Here is an 18,900-nt window from a genome sequence, read left to right as displayed (position 1 = left end):
TAATTTCTTAAATATAGAGACTATTTCTTACATGTATTTTGTCTTTTCCAGCACCTATTACTGTGCTTGCTCATGATGATTCTTCATAGAATGAATGTGACTTGCCCACTAAAAATTTTGTTCGAATTTGCAAACCAATTCCAAACATGTATTTGACTTCCAATACATTCATATTAAATTTGTCTACTTATAAAATATTTCTTTGAAACAAGCTATACTGCTTCTCATTCTTAAATTTACCTTTTTAATGTACAGGGAGTAACACTGACTGATCTTCAGGAAGCTGAAAAAACAATAGGAAGAAGTCGTTCTACCCGAACCAGAGAACAAGAAAATGAAGAAAAAGAAAAAGAAGAAAAAGAAAAACAGGATAAAGAGAAGCAAGAAGAAAAGAAGGAGTCAGAAACATCTAGAGAAGATGAATATAAACAAAAGTACTCCAGAACATACGATGAGGTAATAGTGTACCACCAGCACAGCTAGGTCAAATGGTATGACTAGTTTTGTGACTTTCAGTATACAAGAGATTTATATACCGATGAACTATATACAAAATACTCCAAAGGACCAGAAATCTGAATTATTTTGAGATGATTAGAATGTTATTTTTCTTTCAAAATGAACCTGTGTTTAGATGTTTTTAACTGTTAAATGTTTTACGTGGGAATTAATTTTAATATTTCACAGACTTACCAGCGTTACAGACCAGTATCCACTTCAAGTTCTACCACCCCATCCTCTTCACTTTCTACCATGAGCAGTTCACTCTATGCTTCAAGTCAGCTAAACAGGCCAAATAGTCTTGTAGGTATAACTTCCGCTTACTCCAGAGGATTAACAAAAGAAAATGAAAGAGGTAAGAAGACCTTTGTTTCCTTCAAATAATCCTTTGAATTTTTTTTTTTTCTAATTTATAGTTCTACAGAAAAGAAACAACTTTTCTAAACTGGGAGTCATTCCATTTTTTCTTTGAAAAAGAAGATGATGGTCAAAAATAAGAAGAGTAGAAAATAAAAATAGGAAATTATGTAGTCTGGCATTGTTACATATATCTTTATAATTTAAGACTTCACAAAAAGCATTATGTACACCAACATAGAAAAGTCAGCATAGAAGAACTGGTGGGAGACTATTTCTAGGAGCTGTTTATTAGTGCCTGAAGTTACTTCTTGCCTATTGGATCATATCTTAAAATTTTTTATATGTGAATTGTTTTAAACTAAAATCACTTAAAACACATGTAGTGTCCTTGCTAAAACAAAATGGTTTTTATGCTTATTTCTTGAGAAATAGATTTCTTTTTCAGTGATATGTTGGCATATTGATAATCACTATTAACATTTCTTATTTTTTCATATAAACTTTCTATTTAAATTTTAATAATTCCTACTTTAATTAAGAGATTGGTACTAAATAAAATTATTTCTAATTGTAGGTGTTTTATATTTTAAAAGAAAATCCCACAGTATTAGTCATGATAATATCAGTAATCATGAAGGATAAACTTCAGAAAAATTAAGTTTTCCCCAATTTTCAGCTGACTTTTCTTTTTTTGGTCATTGAGATATTTCAGTTCTTTAAAATACTAAGCATGAGGCTCACATAATGGTTTGTAAAAACCTTGAGCCAACTTTGAAAATTAGGGATATTTGCATAAAAGTTTAGATTTTCATCTTCTATTGAAAAGTGGGAAGATTTAGCAACACTGTTTCTAATTCTCACATATCAACGATTGGCTAGAGGCAAGGAGTAAGTTACAGCCCCTCACCCCTTGGAATAGTGCCCTCCTGGCCTATTTTATCCATTTATATTATCTGGACGGCCACTATATGCATTGGAGTTTGAGATCTTTGCTCTAAACCAATTCCAAAAACAATTCTGAAAAAACTGGTTGGCACTATAATTTTGAAATTTCTTTTGCTGTGACTCTTTGCTAATGGCACAGGAAGGAGACTTTTAGAAATAATTTCTAACATTACTTTGTTCCATATAGATGTCTACTTTTTAAAACCTATTTGAAGGCCCCTTTATAGAATATAAGTCTAAAGCTATTTTAACTATCCTAAGAAGGAAACAAATTTTGAGACTATATTTAAAAAAAAATTTTTTTTAATGTTTATTTATTTTTGAGAGAGAGAGTGAGACACAGAATCCAAAGTAGGCTTCGGACTCTCAGCTGTCAGCACAGAGCCTGATGTGGGGCTCAAACCCAAACCCATGAACCGTAAGATTATGACCTAAGCCAAAGTCAGACCCTTAACCAACTGAGTCACCCGGGCACCCCAAGACTACATTTTATGTTGACGTGTTTTAAAAGATAAATATTTTTTCCAGAAAAAAAGAGTTTGTTCTTAGATACTATCTAATAGAAATGAAATGAATACTGTATTTATTCTACCGAATGAGGATTGGGAATAGTAGAAACAGAAACTGAAAAACTCGTTCTATGTCTGCTAGCTGTTCCATCATTAAGAATTGTTTGTTTTCTTCGAAGTGTTAACTTTGGGTATAGTAACCCCCTATCAAACATTAATAACTCGAGCCCTGTTTTCTTCATAGGATTCAGTTATTTTCTCTTCAGCAAATATTATTAAGTATGTCTTTTGGCAGATGTTTTGTTTCAGGCACTAGGAAAATGAAATAATAAAAATTAGTTCTTGTCTTGATCAAGAACCTGTCTAATGGGAGATACAAATACATGCCTAAACCAAGTGTTTTATAGGAATGCTGAGGGGGCAAAAATAATTCTGACTGGAAAATTTTAGAAGCCTTTATAAAGGAGGTTGATTTTGAAATATGATTACTACATTTTTCTTATAAAATACTGTCAAAATACGTTGCTACCATGTGGTTCATTATAATCCTTAACAGAGGGAGAAAAGAGAGAAGAGGAAAAAGAAGGAGAAGATAAATCACAACCTAAATCAATCCGAGAACGACGACGACCAAGAGAGAAAAGGAGATCTACGGGAGTTTCATTTTGGACACAAGATGTGAGAACCTATTAAAATATAGCTACTTGATAGTATACTTAATCTTTCTAGAAGTACATACTAACAATTTCTTACATGCCTCAGATTACGTGTGCTTTTAGCTTATCACTGAATTTTGAGTCCGGTTATTAAATCAGAAAAGTTCTTCTCTATTAGGATAGTTAATGAGTACTTAGATTTTTGGTATTACTAAAAAGCAGTTCTGTCCCAATTTTGGAATAAAAATAATAATGGCTGTTATTAAAAATAATATATATATTAGTATATAGTGGCTGAAGTGCTGCTTTATCTTGGAGATTTTTGAAAGAATGATGCTTTACATATTTTTATTATTATTATATATTACTTTCAAAGTATACAACATAGTGATTCAACAATTATATACAAAATGCCCACCGCAGTAAGTATAGTTACCGTCTCATTATACAAAGTTAGTACAATATTATTGACTACATTCACTCACTATGTGGTACTTTTCATCACCTTGACTTATAACTGGAAGTTTGAACCTCTTAATCCCCTTCACCTATTTCACCTATCTCACCTATCTCCCACCCTTATCCCCTTTTGCAACAATCAGTCTGTTCTCTGTATTTATGAGTCTGTTTTTGGTTTTTTGTTTGTTAATTTGGGGGGCTTTTTGATTCTACATGGAAGTAAAACATGTGGTATTTGTTTTTCTCTGTTTGACTTATTTCTTTTAGTATAATACCCTTTAGGTCTATCCATGTTGTGAATGGAAAGATTTCTTTTTTTCTATTTATGGATGCATAATATTCCATTGTATCTATTTCCACATCTTTTTATTTATCTGTAGATGAACAGTTGCTTCCTTCCCTTGGCTATTGTAAATAATGCTACAATGAACATGGGGATGAATAGTCTTTAAGGATTAGTGATTGGGTTTTCTTCAGGTAAATTACCCAGCAGGGGAATTACTGGGTCACATGGTATTTCTATTTTTAATTTTTTGAGGAAGCTCCATTGTGTTTTCCATAGTGGCTACACCAATCTGCATTCCCACCAGCAGTGCACAAAGGTTCTCTTTTCTCTATGTCCTTGCTAGCACTTGTTATTTCTTTATGATGCTAATCATTCTAACTGGTGCAAGATGTTATCTCATTGTGGTTTTTATTTGCATTTCCCTGATGATTAGTGATGTTGAACATCTTTTCATGTGTCTTCTGGCTCTTTATGTGTATTCTTTGAGCTTATTTATTTTGAGAGAGAGAGAGAGAGCAGGGTAGGGGCAGAGAGAGAGGGAAAGAGAATCCCAGGCGGGCTCTGCGCTGTCAGCACAGAGCCTGATGCGGGACTTGCAACTCACAAACCTGAGCCAAAACCAAGAGTCAGACACTTAACTGACTGAGCCACTCAGGTGCCCCTCTATGTGTCTTCTTTAGAAAAATGTTTTTTCAAGTCCTCTGCCCATTTTCTAATTGGACTTTTTTTTTTTTTTTTTTGGTTTAGTTATACAAGGTTTTTATATTTTTTGAATATTAGCCCCTTACCAGATAATATCGTTTGCAGGTATCTGCTTGCATTCAGTAGATTGCCTTTTCATTTTGCTGATGGTTTCCTTCATTGTACAAAAGCTTTTTAATTTGATAAGCACCAGTTGTTTATTTTTGCTTTTGTTTCCCTTGTCTGAGGGGACAGATCCAAAAAATTATTGCTAAGGCTGATAACCAAGAGTTTACTGCCTATGTTTTCTTTTAGGAGTTTCATGGTTTCTGGTCTTACATTTAGATCTTTAATCCATTTTGAGTTTATTTTTGTGAATGGTATAAGAAAGTGGTCCGGTTTCATTCTTTTGCATGTAGCTGTCCAGTTTTCCAGCACCATTTATTGACGAGACTGTCTTTTCCTTATTATATATTCTTTTGCTTTGTTGAAGATTAATTAACTTATATACACGTGGGTTTATTTCTGGCTTCTCTGTTCTGTTGATCTGTATGTCTATATTTGTGACAGCACCATAATATTTTGGATAGGATGGACATTTTGACAGTATTTTTCTAGTCCATGAGCATGGTATATCTTTTCATCTCTTTGTGTTATCTTTCATCATAGTTTCTTTACTTCTCTTTTGGCTAGTTCATTATTAATGTATAGAAATGCAACATTTTTGCATATTGATTTTGTATCCTGCAATTTACTGAATTCATTTACTCTATTTTTTTGGTGGCATCTTCGGAGTTTTCTATATATGGTATGTCATCTGCAAATGGTGATGGTTTTACTTCTTTCTTGATAATTTAGATGTCTTTCATTTCCTTTTCTTATCTGATTGCTGTGGGTGGGAATTCCAATAGTACTATATTGAATAAAAGTGGTGAGAGTAGATAGACATCCTTGTCCTGTTTCTGATCGTAGAAGAAAAGCGTTTAGCTTTTCACTGTCAAGTATGATGTTAACTATGGGTTTTTCATCTATGGCCTTCATTATTTTGAGGTATGTTTCCTGTAAACCCACTGGGTTGAAAATTTTTATCATGAAAGGATGTTGAATTTTGTCAAATACTTTTTCTGTACCAAGACGATCATGATTTTTATCCTTCATTTTGTTAATATGTTGTATCATATTGACTGATTTTTATATTGCACCTTTGCATCCCTAAGATAAGTCCCATTCAGTCATGGTGAATGATCCTTTTGATGTATTTGGTTTGCTAATGTTTTGTTGAGGGATTTTGCATGTATGTTCACCAGTGATATTGTTCTATAATTTTCTTTTTCTGTAGTGTTTTTGTTTGATTTTGGTATCAGGGTAATCCTGGCCTTATAGAATGAATTCTGTAAGGACACATTCTTTCCTCTTCTGTTTTTTAGAATAGTTTGGGAAGGATAGGTATCAGCTCTTTAAATCTTTGGTAGAGTTCACCTATAAAGCCATCTGATCCTGGACTTCACTCTTTACCAGGCATTTTTTGATTACGGATTCAATTTCATTACTAGTAATCAGTCTGTTCAGATTTTCTACTTCTCCCTGATTTAGTCTTAGAAGATAATATGTTTCTAGAAATGTCCATTTCTCCTAGAATTCTAATTTTTTGGCATGTCATTGTTTTTAGTAGTCTCTTATTCTTTGTACTCCTGTGGTGTCCATTGTAACTTCTCTTTCATATTATATTTTATTTCAATTCTCTTTTTTTGATGAGGCTGGACGAGTTTTAAAGAACCAGCTCTTAGTTTCATTGCTCTTTTCTGTTGTTTTTTAGTCTGTATTCATTTATTTCTGCTCAGATCTTTATAATTCCCTTTTTTCTACTAACTTTGGGCTTCATTTGTTCTTTTCTTAATTCCTTTAGGTGTAAAGTTTGATTGAGACTTTTCTTGTTTCTTGAAGTAGGTCTGTATCGCTATAAACTTCCATTTTAGAATTGCTTTTGTATCCCAAAGATTTTGAACCATTATTTCCCTTTTCATTTATCTCTGGGCAATTTTTTATTTCCTCTTTGATTTCTCCATTGACCCCATTGGTTGTTTAGTAGCATACTGTTTACCACGTGTTTGTGGTCATTGATTTTAGTTTCATACTATTTTGGTCAGAAAAGAGCTTGATAAGATTTCAATCTTAAATTTATTGAGACTTGTTTTGTGGCCTAACATGATCTGTCCTTGAGAATGTTCCATGTACATTTGAAAATACTTCCATGAATTTTGTTTTTGGATAGAGTGTTCTGTATGCATCTGTTAAGCCCATCTTGTCTAATGTGTCATTCAAAACCACTGATTTTTCTTTCTCGATGCTCTGTCCATTGATATAAGTAGGGTACTAAAAGTTCCCTACTATTGTATGATTTTCAGTTATGTCCTTTATGTCTGTTAATATTTGCTTTATGTTTCTAGGTGCTTCTATGTTGGGTTCGTAGATATTTACAATTCTTCTATTCTCCTCTTGAATTGATCTCTATCATTATGTAATGCCCTCTTTGCCTCTTTCTACAGTCTTTGTTTTATTTTTTTTTTATGTTTATTTTGTGAGAGCGAGTGCAAGTTGGGGAGGGGCAGCAAGAGAGGGAGAGAGAATCCCAAGAATCCGAATCCTCACTGATAGCACGGAGCCCCCAGCAGGGCTTGATCTCATGAACCATGTGATCATGACCTGAGCTAAAATCAGGAGTTGGACATTTAACTGACTGAGCTACCCAAGTCCCCCTACAGTCGTCTTCTTTTTTTTTTTTTTTTTTTTTTTAACATTTATTTATTTTTGAGATACCAAGAGAGACAGAGCTTGAGCATGGGAGGGGTGGAGGGAGAGGGAGACACAGAATCTGAGGCAGGCTCCAGGCTGTGAGCTGTCAGCACAGAGCCTGAGGCCGGGCTCAAACTCATGAACTGAGAGATCATGACCTGAGCCAAAGTCAGACACCCAACTGACTGAGCCACCCAGGCACCCCTACCAGTCTTTGTTTTAAAGTCTCTTTTGTCTGGGGTGCCTGGGTGGCTCAGTTGGTTAAGCACCGACTTCAGCTCAGGTCATAGTCTCACGGTTCAAGAGTTCGAGCCCTGCATCAGACTGTGCTGACAGCACAGAGCCGCCTGCTTTGGATCCTGTGTCTCCTCTCTCTCTCTCTCTCTCTCTCTTTCTCTCTCTCTCTCTCTCTCTCTCTCTGCCCCTCCCCTGCTTGCGCTTGCTCTCTCTGTCTCTCTCTCTCAAAAATGAAAAAAATAAACACAAAAGAGAAAAATTAAGTCTCGTTTGTCTGATCTTGGTATTGCCATCTCGGCTCCCCCCGCCCCCCCATTTGCATGGAATATTTTTTTTCTATTTTAGTCTGTGTGTGCCTTGAGATCTGAAATCAGTCTTTTGTGGGCAGCACGTAGTTGAGTCTTGTTTTTTTAACCATTTAGTCATCCTTTGTCTTTCCATTAGAGCATTTAGTCCATTTATATTTAAAGTAATTATCGATAGGTATGTACTTACTGCAGTTTTGTTCATTGTTTTCTGGTTCTTTTTATAGTTCTCTGTTTCTTCTCTTACTCTCTTCCCTTGGATTTGATGACTTTCTTTCATGGTATGCTTGAATTCTTTTGTTTTCAATTTCTGTGTATCTATTTTAGGTTTATAACATTCTATGTATGTAGCAGTTTATCTTGTTAATGGTCGTCGCTTAAGCTCAAACACATTTTTTTAATGTTTATTTATTTTTGAGAGAGAGAGAGAGAGAGAGCACCAGCAGGGGAGGGGCAGAGAGAAGGAAATAGAGGATCCCAAGTGGACTCCACGCTGACAGAAGAGAGCCTGATGTGGGGCTCAAACTCATGATCTGAACTGAAGCCGGGTGCTTAACCAAATGAGCCACCCAGGCACCCCAAGTTCAAACACATTCTAAAAGTTTTTTTACTCCTTCCTCCATATTTATATATACGACATTATTTCCTCTCTTTTTCTGTGTGTATCCTTTAACTACTGTGTGTAGATATAATTAATTTTTACTACTTTTGTTTTTTTAATCTTCATATATTAGCCAGTGACATTTTTTCCTTTTATAATTTTCTTATTTCTAGTTATGGCTATCTCTTTTCCAGTTATAGAAGTCTCTTTAACATTTCTTATAAGGCTAGTTTAGTGGTGATAAAGTCCTTTAACTTGTTTGTCTGTGAAACTCTTTATCTCTCCTGCAATTATTAATAACCTTTCTCGGTAAAGTAAGCTTTTGGATGTAGGTTTTTTTCCTTTCTATACTTTGAATATATTATGCCACTCCCTCCTGGCCTGTAAAGTGTCTGCTGAAAAATAATCTGATAACATTACAGGGTTTCCCTTGTACAAAACTAGTTGATTTTAAAGATTCTCTTTATTGGGGCCCCTGGGTGGCTCAGTTAAGCGTCTGACTCTTGATTTCTCATGATTGTGAGATCATGGGACCGTGCTTGGGGTTCCACACTGGATGTGGAGCCTGCTTAGGATTCTCTGTCTCCCTCTTCCTCTGCCCCTCCCCACCCTCGTCTGTCTCTCAAAAAAGAAAGAAAGAAAGAAAGAAAAGATTCTCTTTACTGTTAATTTTTGATGTTTTATTTATTATATATCTTGGTGTGGACCTCCTTGAATTCCTCTTGTTTGGGGATCTGTGTGCTTCCTGGACCTGGATGTCTGCTCCTTTTCCCAGGTTAGGGAGGTTTTTAGTTATTATTTCTTAAAATAAGTTTTCTGTCTCTTTCTCTCTCTCTTCTCCTTCTGGGACTCCTATAATGTGAATGTTAGTTCACATAATGCTTGATGTTGTCCCAGAGGTCCCTTTAACCTATCCTCATTTTTTCTTTTTGTTTTTTTAGCTTGGGTGCTTTCTACTACTCTGTCTTCAAGATGGCTGATTAATTATTTTGCATTCTCTAATCTGCTGTTGATGTTAATGTATTTTTCATTTCAGTTACTGTATTCTTCAGCTCTGATTGGTTCTTTTTTATATTTTTCTTTGTTGAAGTTCACACTGAGTTCATCCATTATTCTCAAGCCCAGTGAACACCTTTATGACCATTACTTTGAACTCTGTATCAGGTATATTGTTTATTTCCATTTCATTTAGTTCTTTTTCTGAGGTTTTGTCTTATTCTTTCATTTGAAACATAACTCCTGTTTCCTCATTTTGTCCTACTCTCCGTGTTTGTTTCTCTGTATTAGGTAGGTCAGCCATGCCTTCTGGTCTTGAAAGTAGTGGCCTTGTGTAGAAAGGGTTTTGTGGTGCCCTGTAACATGACCCTTCTGACCACCCGTCAACAGAACCAGACACTCCAGTGTATCCCCTGTGTGACCTGGGTGCACTCTTCTGTTTTAACTAGGCCATGAGTGCTCCAGGGGTGTTGGTGGGTGGGCTGGCCCTCATCCTAGCTGGCTGAAGCTACAGGGATGGCTCTCCTCCTTTGAATGTGCTCCAGCCACCACCAGGCTGCCTGCTAGGTGTGATGGGCAGTAATTGTTTTCTGGGGACATCAGTCCTGACCACGACTGTCCACCGGGTATTGCACAGCAGGAGTCACTGTGAAGGGGTACCTGCCAACACGGGTGGAATGAATGGGGACCGTCCACAGGGAAAGCTCGGGTTGGGTGAGCATAAGGTAAGATAGAGGGTGTCAGAACTGGCCCCTTTTGCCAGCTAGGCAGAGGGGGTTGGAAATGGTGCTAGCTAGTACCTTCTTTCCCAGAGAAAGCTCCTATAAATCTCTGCCCCTCAAGCACATGCCCTAAAATTAGTCCATAAATCTTCATAATCTAGGTGCTTTTCAAACTGCTGCTTCTGTGCCGAGTCTCAGACCAAATGACAGAGTACAATGTCCCTTTGCAAGTAAAGCATCAATTTCCATACAGCCCTCTGGCTCTTCTGCAGTTAAGCCCTGCTGATTTTCAAAGCTAGATGTTACGGAGGCTCATCTACCCTGTGCAGATCCCCAGGGTAAGGAGTGCCTAATGTGAGGCTTGACCCCCTTGTAGGACCTCTGTACCTGTATCATCCCTCTCATTTGTGGGTTGTCCGTCCTACCCTTCTTAATGTGACTTCTCTATGATTTTAGCTTTGGAAGACCTGTTCTGCTAATTTTCAAGTTGTTTTCAGAGTGAGTTATATGTAGCTGTTGCCTCAGTGTGTCCATGGAAGGAAGTGAGCTCATGATCCTACTTCACCATCTTCCTAGAACTCCTTACGATGCTTTACATTTAACCCATTTTCATGAATATGACGCTACAATATATATAACAGATCTCAAGTGATATTTGATAGAAGTAGTGTTTTGGCTTATAAAATTTTATTTTTTTCCCTTTTCCCTGATTGTATATATGTCTGACGTTGCTATTCATATTATACAGAAGAAAGAACTGTGGGGTAGCACAGTTAATGTGAAATTTATGCTGTTTGAATAGAACATATAACTATAGAAGGGCAAACATAATCTGTTTGAGTTGTTTTGTTTTATTTAGACTCTTGGGGTTTTTTCCATTTTTTCTTTTAATTTTTATTTTATTTTTTTAAGTAGGCTCCACCCCCAGCGTGGAGCCCAAAACACCACCCTGAGATTAAGACCTGAGCTAAGATCAAGAATCCGATGCTTAACCGAATGAGCTACCCAGGCACCTCTCTTTTAATTTTTACTACAGAAAAATCAAACCTACAAAAGTAGCAGAGAAGTATAATTACCCCACCCATTGTTTAAGCTAAATCCCTACCACCTCACCAATTCCCATATTATTGAAGAAAATCTGCAGAAGATTATTTCATCTAAAAAACTTTAGTGTGTATTTTTAAGAGGAAGTATTCCTTTTTAAAAATTATTAAAATTGTATTTTTTAAGTAATAAAAATAATCACAATATATGTTGCCATACAACAAGTGATCACAAAACCATGCCCACATTTTTTTGTTAAATAAATTAACAATAAGTCCTTAATATTGAATATCCAGTCAGTTTTAATGTCCATTTAACTCATATACACCATAAATGGTTTGTTGTTGTACTTCTGGTTTGATTGGAATACAATAGGGATTATACATGGTGATTAATTATGTCTTTAAAGCCTCTTTTAATCAGTTTCTCCCTCCCATTTTTTTTCTTAAAATTATTTTTTGTTGTTTATTTATTTATTTTGAAAGAGAACAAGCACAAGTGGGATAGGGACAGAGAGAGAGAGAGAGAGAGGGAGGGAGGGAAGGAAGGAGGGAGAAAGAATTCCAAGCAGACTCCAAGCTGTTAGAGCCCGACGTGGGGCTCAAACCCACAAACCACAAGATCATGACCTGACCCAGTATCAAGAGTCGGACACTTAACCAACTAAGCCACTAAGGCACCCCTCCTTACAGTTATTTTTGAATGAACTGGGTTGTCATATCCCTGAAATGTAGTTTAACACATTAATGTGTTTTTTTATATTTCCTTTAAATTGATAACTACCATTTTACTGTTTGGCAGCTACCAGGTAGAGAACTAATCTGATTGTTTCAGAATTCTTCTGGCAAGGTATCTTTCTTCATCAGAAAGTATCTGATGTCTGGTTGATTTTAATTGATTGCCCATTAACATTTTAGTAGCAGTAAAATAAAACCTCACAGTCTTAGCACCCTAACATACTAGTTCTTATTACTTAAAATTACCTTCTTAATAAGTCATCTGTCTTAGGAGATTCATAGACAAAGCTGTGTTTATTATATAGTATTTCTTTTTCCCCAGTTTTATTCAGATCAGTTCTCCCTTCAGAACTTCACTTTCTGGAATCCTACCCTTAACTACCATTGTAAAGATCCTTCCTGGGATTCATATTGGCAATATTCATCTTTTTAACTTAAGCCTACATTGAATTGTATTCTAATCAGCCATCAAGCACAGGTCTTCTTTCTCCTTTGTAGCCACATTTGAACCTATATCAGATCATATACAAAAAGAACAAAGGGCTTTGTCAAAGAAAGGGTGGTGCATAGTTAGGTTTTTAATCTCTTGTATTATTAGACTCCCTCCCCCTTTTTTTATTATCACTTTTTTGGACCTCTGAACCTCCCCACTTTGTAAATTTCTAGTTTCTGTTTTTTGCCATGAAACTGCAGTGCTTAAAAATAATCAGTTCATTATGTGGAATTCATATTTTTATATGAATATGTTTATATTAATAAATAATACTAGCAGCAGCACCATTGATTTTACCTGATCACTTAGTAACTTCACACATTATTTTTGCTAGGTGACAATATGATAGCCTATATACAAAGATTTCCTCTAATCCTTAGAATAATTCCATAAAGTTTTTTTCTTTAATGTATATTTATTTTTGAGAGAAAGAGAGAGCATGAGCACACGTGCAAGCAGGGGAGGGGCAGACAAAGGGAGACGGGATCCGAAGCAGGCTCTGTGCTGACAGCAAAGAGCCCAGTGCTGGGCTTGAACTCATTAACCATGAGATCATAACCTGAGCTGAAGTAAGACTCTTAACCAGCTGAGCCACCTACGTGCTCCATAATTCTATAAAGTTTTTATCCCCTATGGGTAAGGTAAGTATGGCTCAAAAAATTTTAATAAATTTACCCTCAGTCACGCTGAAAATAGCTATACCAATATGCAACTAGGGTGATCTCGTTTTAAAGCCTGTGGCATTTTTTTTTTAAGCCTGTGGCATTTTTATAGTGAGCCTGAGCTAGATATCTGTGAATGGAAATTTCCCTTTCCTTTTTTTTCAGCCCTTTAAGGTTTGTTGAGATGTTCAAGGCCTTACACTAGAATATTCCCATAGTCTGGGATTCTAGGCTTTTAGCCATCTGAGACCTTGATTTTCTATTTGGTGTGCTGTAAACTTCCAAGAAATTTCCAGATGGATGAACTACCTACACGTGATAGGATTTCTGCATAAATCTTGCAAGCTTATAGAATCTAACTCTTCTTACTTAATACAATAGACTTCCTATTTTTGCTGCCTCCTTATAATTGAGTGTCTAAATAGTTCATTTAACTATTAAAGCACATGTAGCATCATTACAATATAAAATGGAATACCTTCTTTCTTCTGCTAAGGCTCCAGTTTCTTCATCCCCATTGTGAATGTTTCTTACATTTTGTTTTTAGGTAGATGGTCTTTTTTCACCATGTATGCTAACCTACTTAAATTGTGTCATGCGGACAAAATAGACTTCCTCTAAACAGGGTAGGAAAATTCCCACTTAAAAATCAGTTTTCCTTTTGATCTGTTGCTGGGTAGATTTTTCTCAAGGTCATTTTAAATTAGAAAAGCCCTAAAATATTTAAATATCAACTGTTTGAAATATATTTCTACTTTTCTAAAGTAAAGTGACAATCTATTTTAGAGTGATGAAAATGAACAAGAGCAACAATCAGATACAGAAGAAGGATCCAACAAGAAAGAAACTCAGGTAAGAAAGCATTATTTTTTGTGTTTAGAAGCATTCATATTTTTCAAGGATTACCATTTGCTTGTGTTTGTATTTATTCCTGCAAAACTGTTACTGCATACTGTACCTGCATGCTTGGGGATAGTATTCAGCATTTCTCTGGGATCTGGGGTAGACGGACTGGAAAGGACACAAAGAATATTTTAGAGGCAATAGAAATATTCTGGATCCTGATTGTAGTTGTTTTCTGAATATATACAACTGTCAAAACTTATCAAACCATGTACTCTAAGTGGATAGTTTATTGTATGTAAATTAATATTCAAAGTTGAAAACAAAAAGTATCTAAAAGATACCCAGAAGGTGGGTACCTTACCAGACCCAGATTTTATTTTTGTAAATGTAAGTTATATAGTTATATATAGTTAGAAGTTATATTTTAGGGAAGACAGTAGGTCTTTTTAGCTTTCTTTACATTTGTTTAGAAATACACTCTACAGGACTTTTATATTATCACAACTGATCATCCCAACAATCTTCTCAAAAAGGCATTTTCTTTTCCTCAGTGATGAAGAAACTAAGGCAAGTTTGAATGACTTAAAAGGTTACATAACTAGCAAATGTGGAAAGTTTCTTCCCAGTAGTTATTTTCCTCCCTCTATTCCCTATTGTTTGGCTGTAGAGAAAGCTGACATGCTTTAAAGAGCTCTATTCACATAGGAGAAGAGCTGTAAAATATGAGTTGGTTCTAATCTTCTAAGTTCAACACTATCTAATCTGAAATGGCATTCTGGTCATAGCATCTTTATTTTTGACTTGGAGTTCCTAAATAGAACTATTAAATTCTTTGCAATCAGCAAGAATCTACAATAATATGAAGTGGCCAGAAATTGGTTACCTGTGCTACGTGACTGTGGATGTTACTTTCAGGGCCAGGTTTCCTATTTTGTCCTGAAAGGTACTTTTATTTTATAATTAGGTAGCCAGACAGATATTGAGAAATTAATTACTTCCAAGGGTACAATTATTTGCAGGATAAAACTTTATCGATAACTTTTAAATCTTTTGCCTATCAGTTGTCAGCACTCCCCCAATTCCCCTGTGTCTTGTGTTTATTATATTCTGTAAACCTGACCATTGTCTTCCTTTCCCATTGCTACCCTATGAATTCCCATCTTTCAAGAAAAAACAATAGATAAAAAAGAGGGAATGGGTTAGTAAACCATCCTCAGCTGGCACTTCTCACTGCCTTATCACATAGACCTTACATCCCACCAGGCTGGGATAGAAGGGAAAAGATTTTCTGACTCACAGAGTTATGACTTTGAGGCATATTCAGATCAGTTGGGTTTTAAGTTTTACTGTTAATTAACATTGAGTAGAAAATTGTTTCTAAGAAGAAACATTTTCTTAGTTCCAAACAATTTAAATAGATTTTTTTTTCATTTTATCTATTTTTTTCACAGAAATAAGCAATTTTATTAGGAAATCCCAAAGAGTGGCTTTACTTTTTCTTAATTTGAACATATACTTAAAAAAATAATCATTAGTATTATATCTCAGAGCAGTAAATTCTTAATAAACAGGAGAACTGGGTTGTTTGTTTTAATTTTTAATTTAATTTTTTTTAATAATTTACATCCAAATTAGCATATAGTGCAACAATGATTTCAGGAATAGATTCCTTAGTGCCCCTTACCCATTTAGCCCACACCCCCTCCAGTAACCCTCTGTTTGTTCTCCATATTTATGAGTCTCTTATCTTTTGTCCCCCTCCCTGTTTTTATATTATTTTTGTTTCCCTTCCCTTATGTTCATCTGTTTTGTCTCTTAAAGTCCTCATATGAGTGAAGTCATATGATATGTGTCTTTCTCTGACTAATTTGGCTTAGCATAATACCCTCTAGTTCCATCCATGTAGTTGCAAATGGCAAGATTTCGTTCTTTTTGATTGCCAAGTAATACTCCATTGTACATATTTACCACATCTTCTTTATCCATTCATCCATCGATGGACATTTAGGCTCTTTCCATACTTTGACTATTGTTGATAATGCTGCTATAAACATTGGGGTGCATGTGTCCCTTCAAAACAGCACACCTGTATCCCGTGGATAAATGCCTAGTAGTGTAATTGCTGGGTCGTAGGGTAGTTCTATTTTTAGTTTTTTGAGGAATCTCCATACTGTTTTCCAGAGTGGCTACACCAGCTTGCGTTCCCATTTTTCATTTTAAATAAAGGATTATTTAGCTCTTGTTTTTGTGCTAACATTCAGTTACAAGTAACAGAAAACCCAACCCAAACTAAAGAGAATTTATTGTGCTCCAGTTATATTACACAACCCTGTGTCAGCTTCAGCCTCAAGCTAGTTTACCTCACACTGCCGGGATTATAATAATTGGCTTAAGCCAGACAAGGCCCACCACTAAGATAGTGCAGCCATTTTGCTACTAATGTGGGCCATATACCATCTCACCTAAACCAAATGACTGGTACACCATGAGGAAAAGGAAGAATGGAGGTTAACATACTAACAGTATCTTCTACAGTAGACTAGAAAAGTGCTTCCACCAGTATGCTACTCTCTTTTTAAAACTTGTAGCATCGGGGCGCCTGGGTGGCTCTGTCAGTTGAGCAACCGACTTTGGCTCAGGTCATGCTCTCACGGTTTGTGAGTTCGAGCCCTGCGTCCGACTCTGTACTGACAACTCGGAGCCTGTAGCCTGCTTCTGCTTCTGTGTCTCCCTCTCTCTGATCCTCCCCCATTCATTCTCTGTCTCTCTCTGTCTCAGAAATAAACATTTAAAAAAAAAACAAAAAAAAAAAACTTGTAGCATCAGCCCTTACTTTTCTGTGTAAAAGTATTAGCAGCAAAATTCTTCTGTACATTTTCTGAAATAAATAGTGTCATCAACACCTCAATAGTGTGTTTGATGACAGAACTTCCATTAGGGTTCTAGAATCCAAGTTAACTACATTACAAAATGGTGTGTGCCTGTACATTTTTGCTTCAAAGATAAGTAAATTGGATAAGGCCAAAAAGTTCTTAAAAATTCTCAATTGCATATGAAGCTCAAGCTGTCTACTTTCAGGATATAAATTAAAAGAAATTAAGATTAAATTTTATCATAGAAAGCTGCATTACTTTATCATAACATCCGTTACATAGAATTATGTATGATAATTATTATAACGTTCATTATTTCTAAAAATGGGACTTATGTTGCTTTGGTTATTGTGATTTGCTATCATTAAGTTGTTAGATAATAAAACTTTTACCTTGCAAAGGACATTAGTAATAAATCAAGAATTTTAAGTATAGGAGTGCCTAGGTGGTTCAGTCTGTTAAGCCTTCGACTTTGGCTCAGGTCACGATCTTGCAGTTCACGCGATCGAGCCCCGTGTTGGGCTCTCTGCTGAAGGCTCAGAGCCTGGAGTCTGTTTCACATTCTGTGTCTCCCTCCCTCTCTGCTCCTCCCCTGTTCGTGCGCACACAAGCGCTCTTTCTTTCTCTCTCTCTCTCTCTCTCAACCATTAAAAAAAAATTTTTTTAATAATAAATAAAAAAGAATTTAAGTATAACACTAAGGCAAGAAAAAGAAAAGATTAACAGATTTGATTATTTAAACATGTAAAACTAGAATATGATAGAAAAGATACCCTTATTAAAGTTGAGGCACATTTACTCTGTTTATAAAGTGAATAATCTTAATCCTCTTTTTAACATTTAAAAGATTAGTATTTGTACTATTAAAAGACTCACTAAAAGGAAAGTAGAGACAGGATATATGAAATTAGTAAGTTTTATAAAAGAAGAAATATAAATGGCCAGTAAATTTTAAAATGCATTCAATCTTAACAACCAAAGACATGACAGTTAAAATAAAAAGTGAAATTAGCAGAAGTTAATAATGCTCAGATTTGGTATGATTACTGTTAAAATAGGCATTTTTATATAAGATTTTGGAACTGTAATAAATTCATTCTTTACTGAGATTAGTTTAACAGTACAAATCAGAAGCTCACTTACATGTGTATCCAAAAAAGGTTAACAGTAGTTATCTAAGAGGGTTGGAGGCACAGGGAGTTACAGTGAAACTTTTTTACGCTGTGGTACTTTTATATGACCTTCTGGCACTGTAATAAGGGTATTTTTACTTTGAAAAAATAATTTTATAACACAGGGAGCAAGGATGTTACTATATGAAATAAGGACATCTACCATTTGAAATAAGCTAGTCATAAGATAGACATACTATGATTCCATTTACATGGGGTTTCTAAACTATTCAAACTCTGACAAAGTAGAGTTCTGGTTTCCAGGAGTTGGGGGTAGAAGAATATGGGGAGTTGTTCAATGGGTGTAAAGTTTGTTTTGCAAGATAAAAAAGTTCTAGAGATGTGTTGCACAACAATGCGAATATAGTTAACACTATTAAGCTATACTCCTAAAAGTAGTTTAGATGGTGAATTTTGTGTTACGGGGTTTTTATCCCAATTTTAAGAATGTAAATAATGACCAGTGATCACACGATTTTTAAAGACAAAGAAATGAAATTTGAGTGATTTCTGTGACTGCTTGGAGTTTTTGTTTTTTCTTAAGTTTAAATCAGTGAACCAGGGTGCAAATTGGTGAGGTGAGAGGTGATGTTTTCATTTGATATGTACACAAGGATATTTTTTTGAATTTTAATAGGATCTCTTGGGGTTTTTTGGTTCTGTTCTTTTTTTTTTTTTTTTAGATATAATTGACATATAATACTGTATTTGTTTCAGGTGTTCAACATAGTGATTCATTATTTGTATATATTACAAAATGATCACAATAAGTCTAGTTAACAGCCATTCCTACACATAGTTATACATTCTTTTTCTTGTGATGAGAACTTACAAAGTCTATTCTCTTAGCAATGTATGAATTTGAATCTCTCAAAAATTGAAATTTCGCTTCAGAATTGTTAATTGTTATAAAACTAATGAACAAATCAATGAGGTAAAGCATTGTGTGAAAAAAATAGGAAGCAAGTGCAAAATTAAAATTGGGTGGGTTCTTTTTTTAACTTTTTAAAAATATTTGTTTA

At 35.2% G+C, this 18,900-nt stretch overlaps 1 protein-coding gene across 6 annotated transcripts in view; it reads left to right on the top strand.

The window, feature by feature from the left end:
* Positions 1–18,900, top strand: part of PPP1R12A (protein phosphatase 1 regulatory subunit 12A) — a 159,085-nt gene that overhangs the window by 122,926 nt on the left and 17,259 nt on the right. For all 6 annotated transcript variants that reach the window (XM_047865581.1, XM_047865580.1, XM_047865582.1 and 3 more), the window contains 4 exons: positions 256–456; positions 688–856; positions 2,872–2,993; positions 13,774–13,839. In XM_047865581.1, coding sequence (XP_047721537.1) covers positions 256–456; positions 688–856; positions 2,872–2,993; positions 13,774–13,839 — 558 coding nt within the window. The remainder of the gene's footprint in view (positions 1–255; positions 457–687; positions 857–2,871; positions 2,994–13,773; positions 13,840–18,900) is intronic.

Source organism: Prionailurus viverrinus, chromosome B4 (genome assembly GCF_022837055.1).
Source record: "Prionailurus viverrinus isolate Anna chromosome B4, UM_Priviv_1.0, whole genome shotgun sequence".
In the NCBI taxonomy this organism is placed as follows: domain Eukaryota; kingdom Metazoa; phylum Chordata; class Mammalia; order Carnivora; family Felidae; genus Prionailurus; species Prionailurus viverrinus.
The sequence above is the reverse complement of the archived record's forward strand: the minus strand, read 5'-3'. Positions and strand labels throughout refer to the sequence as shown.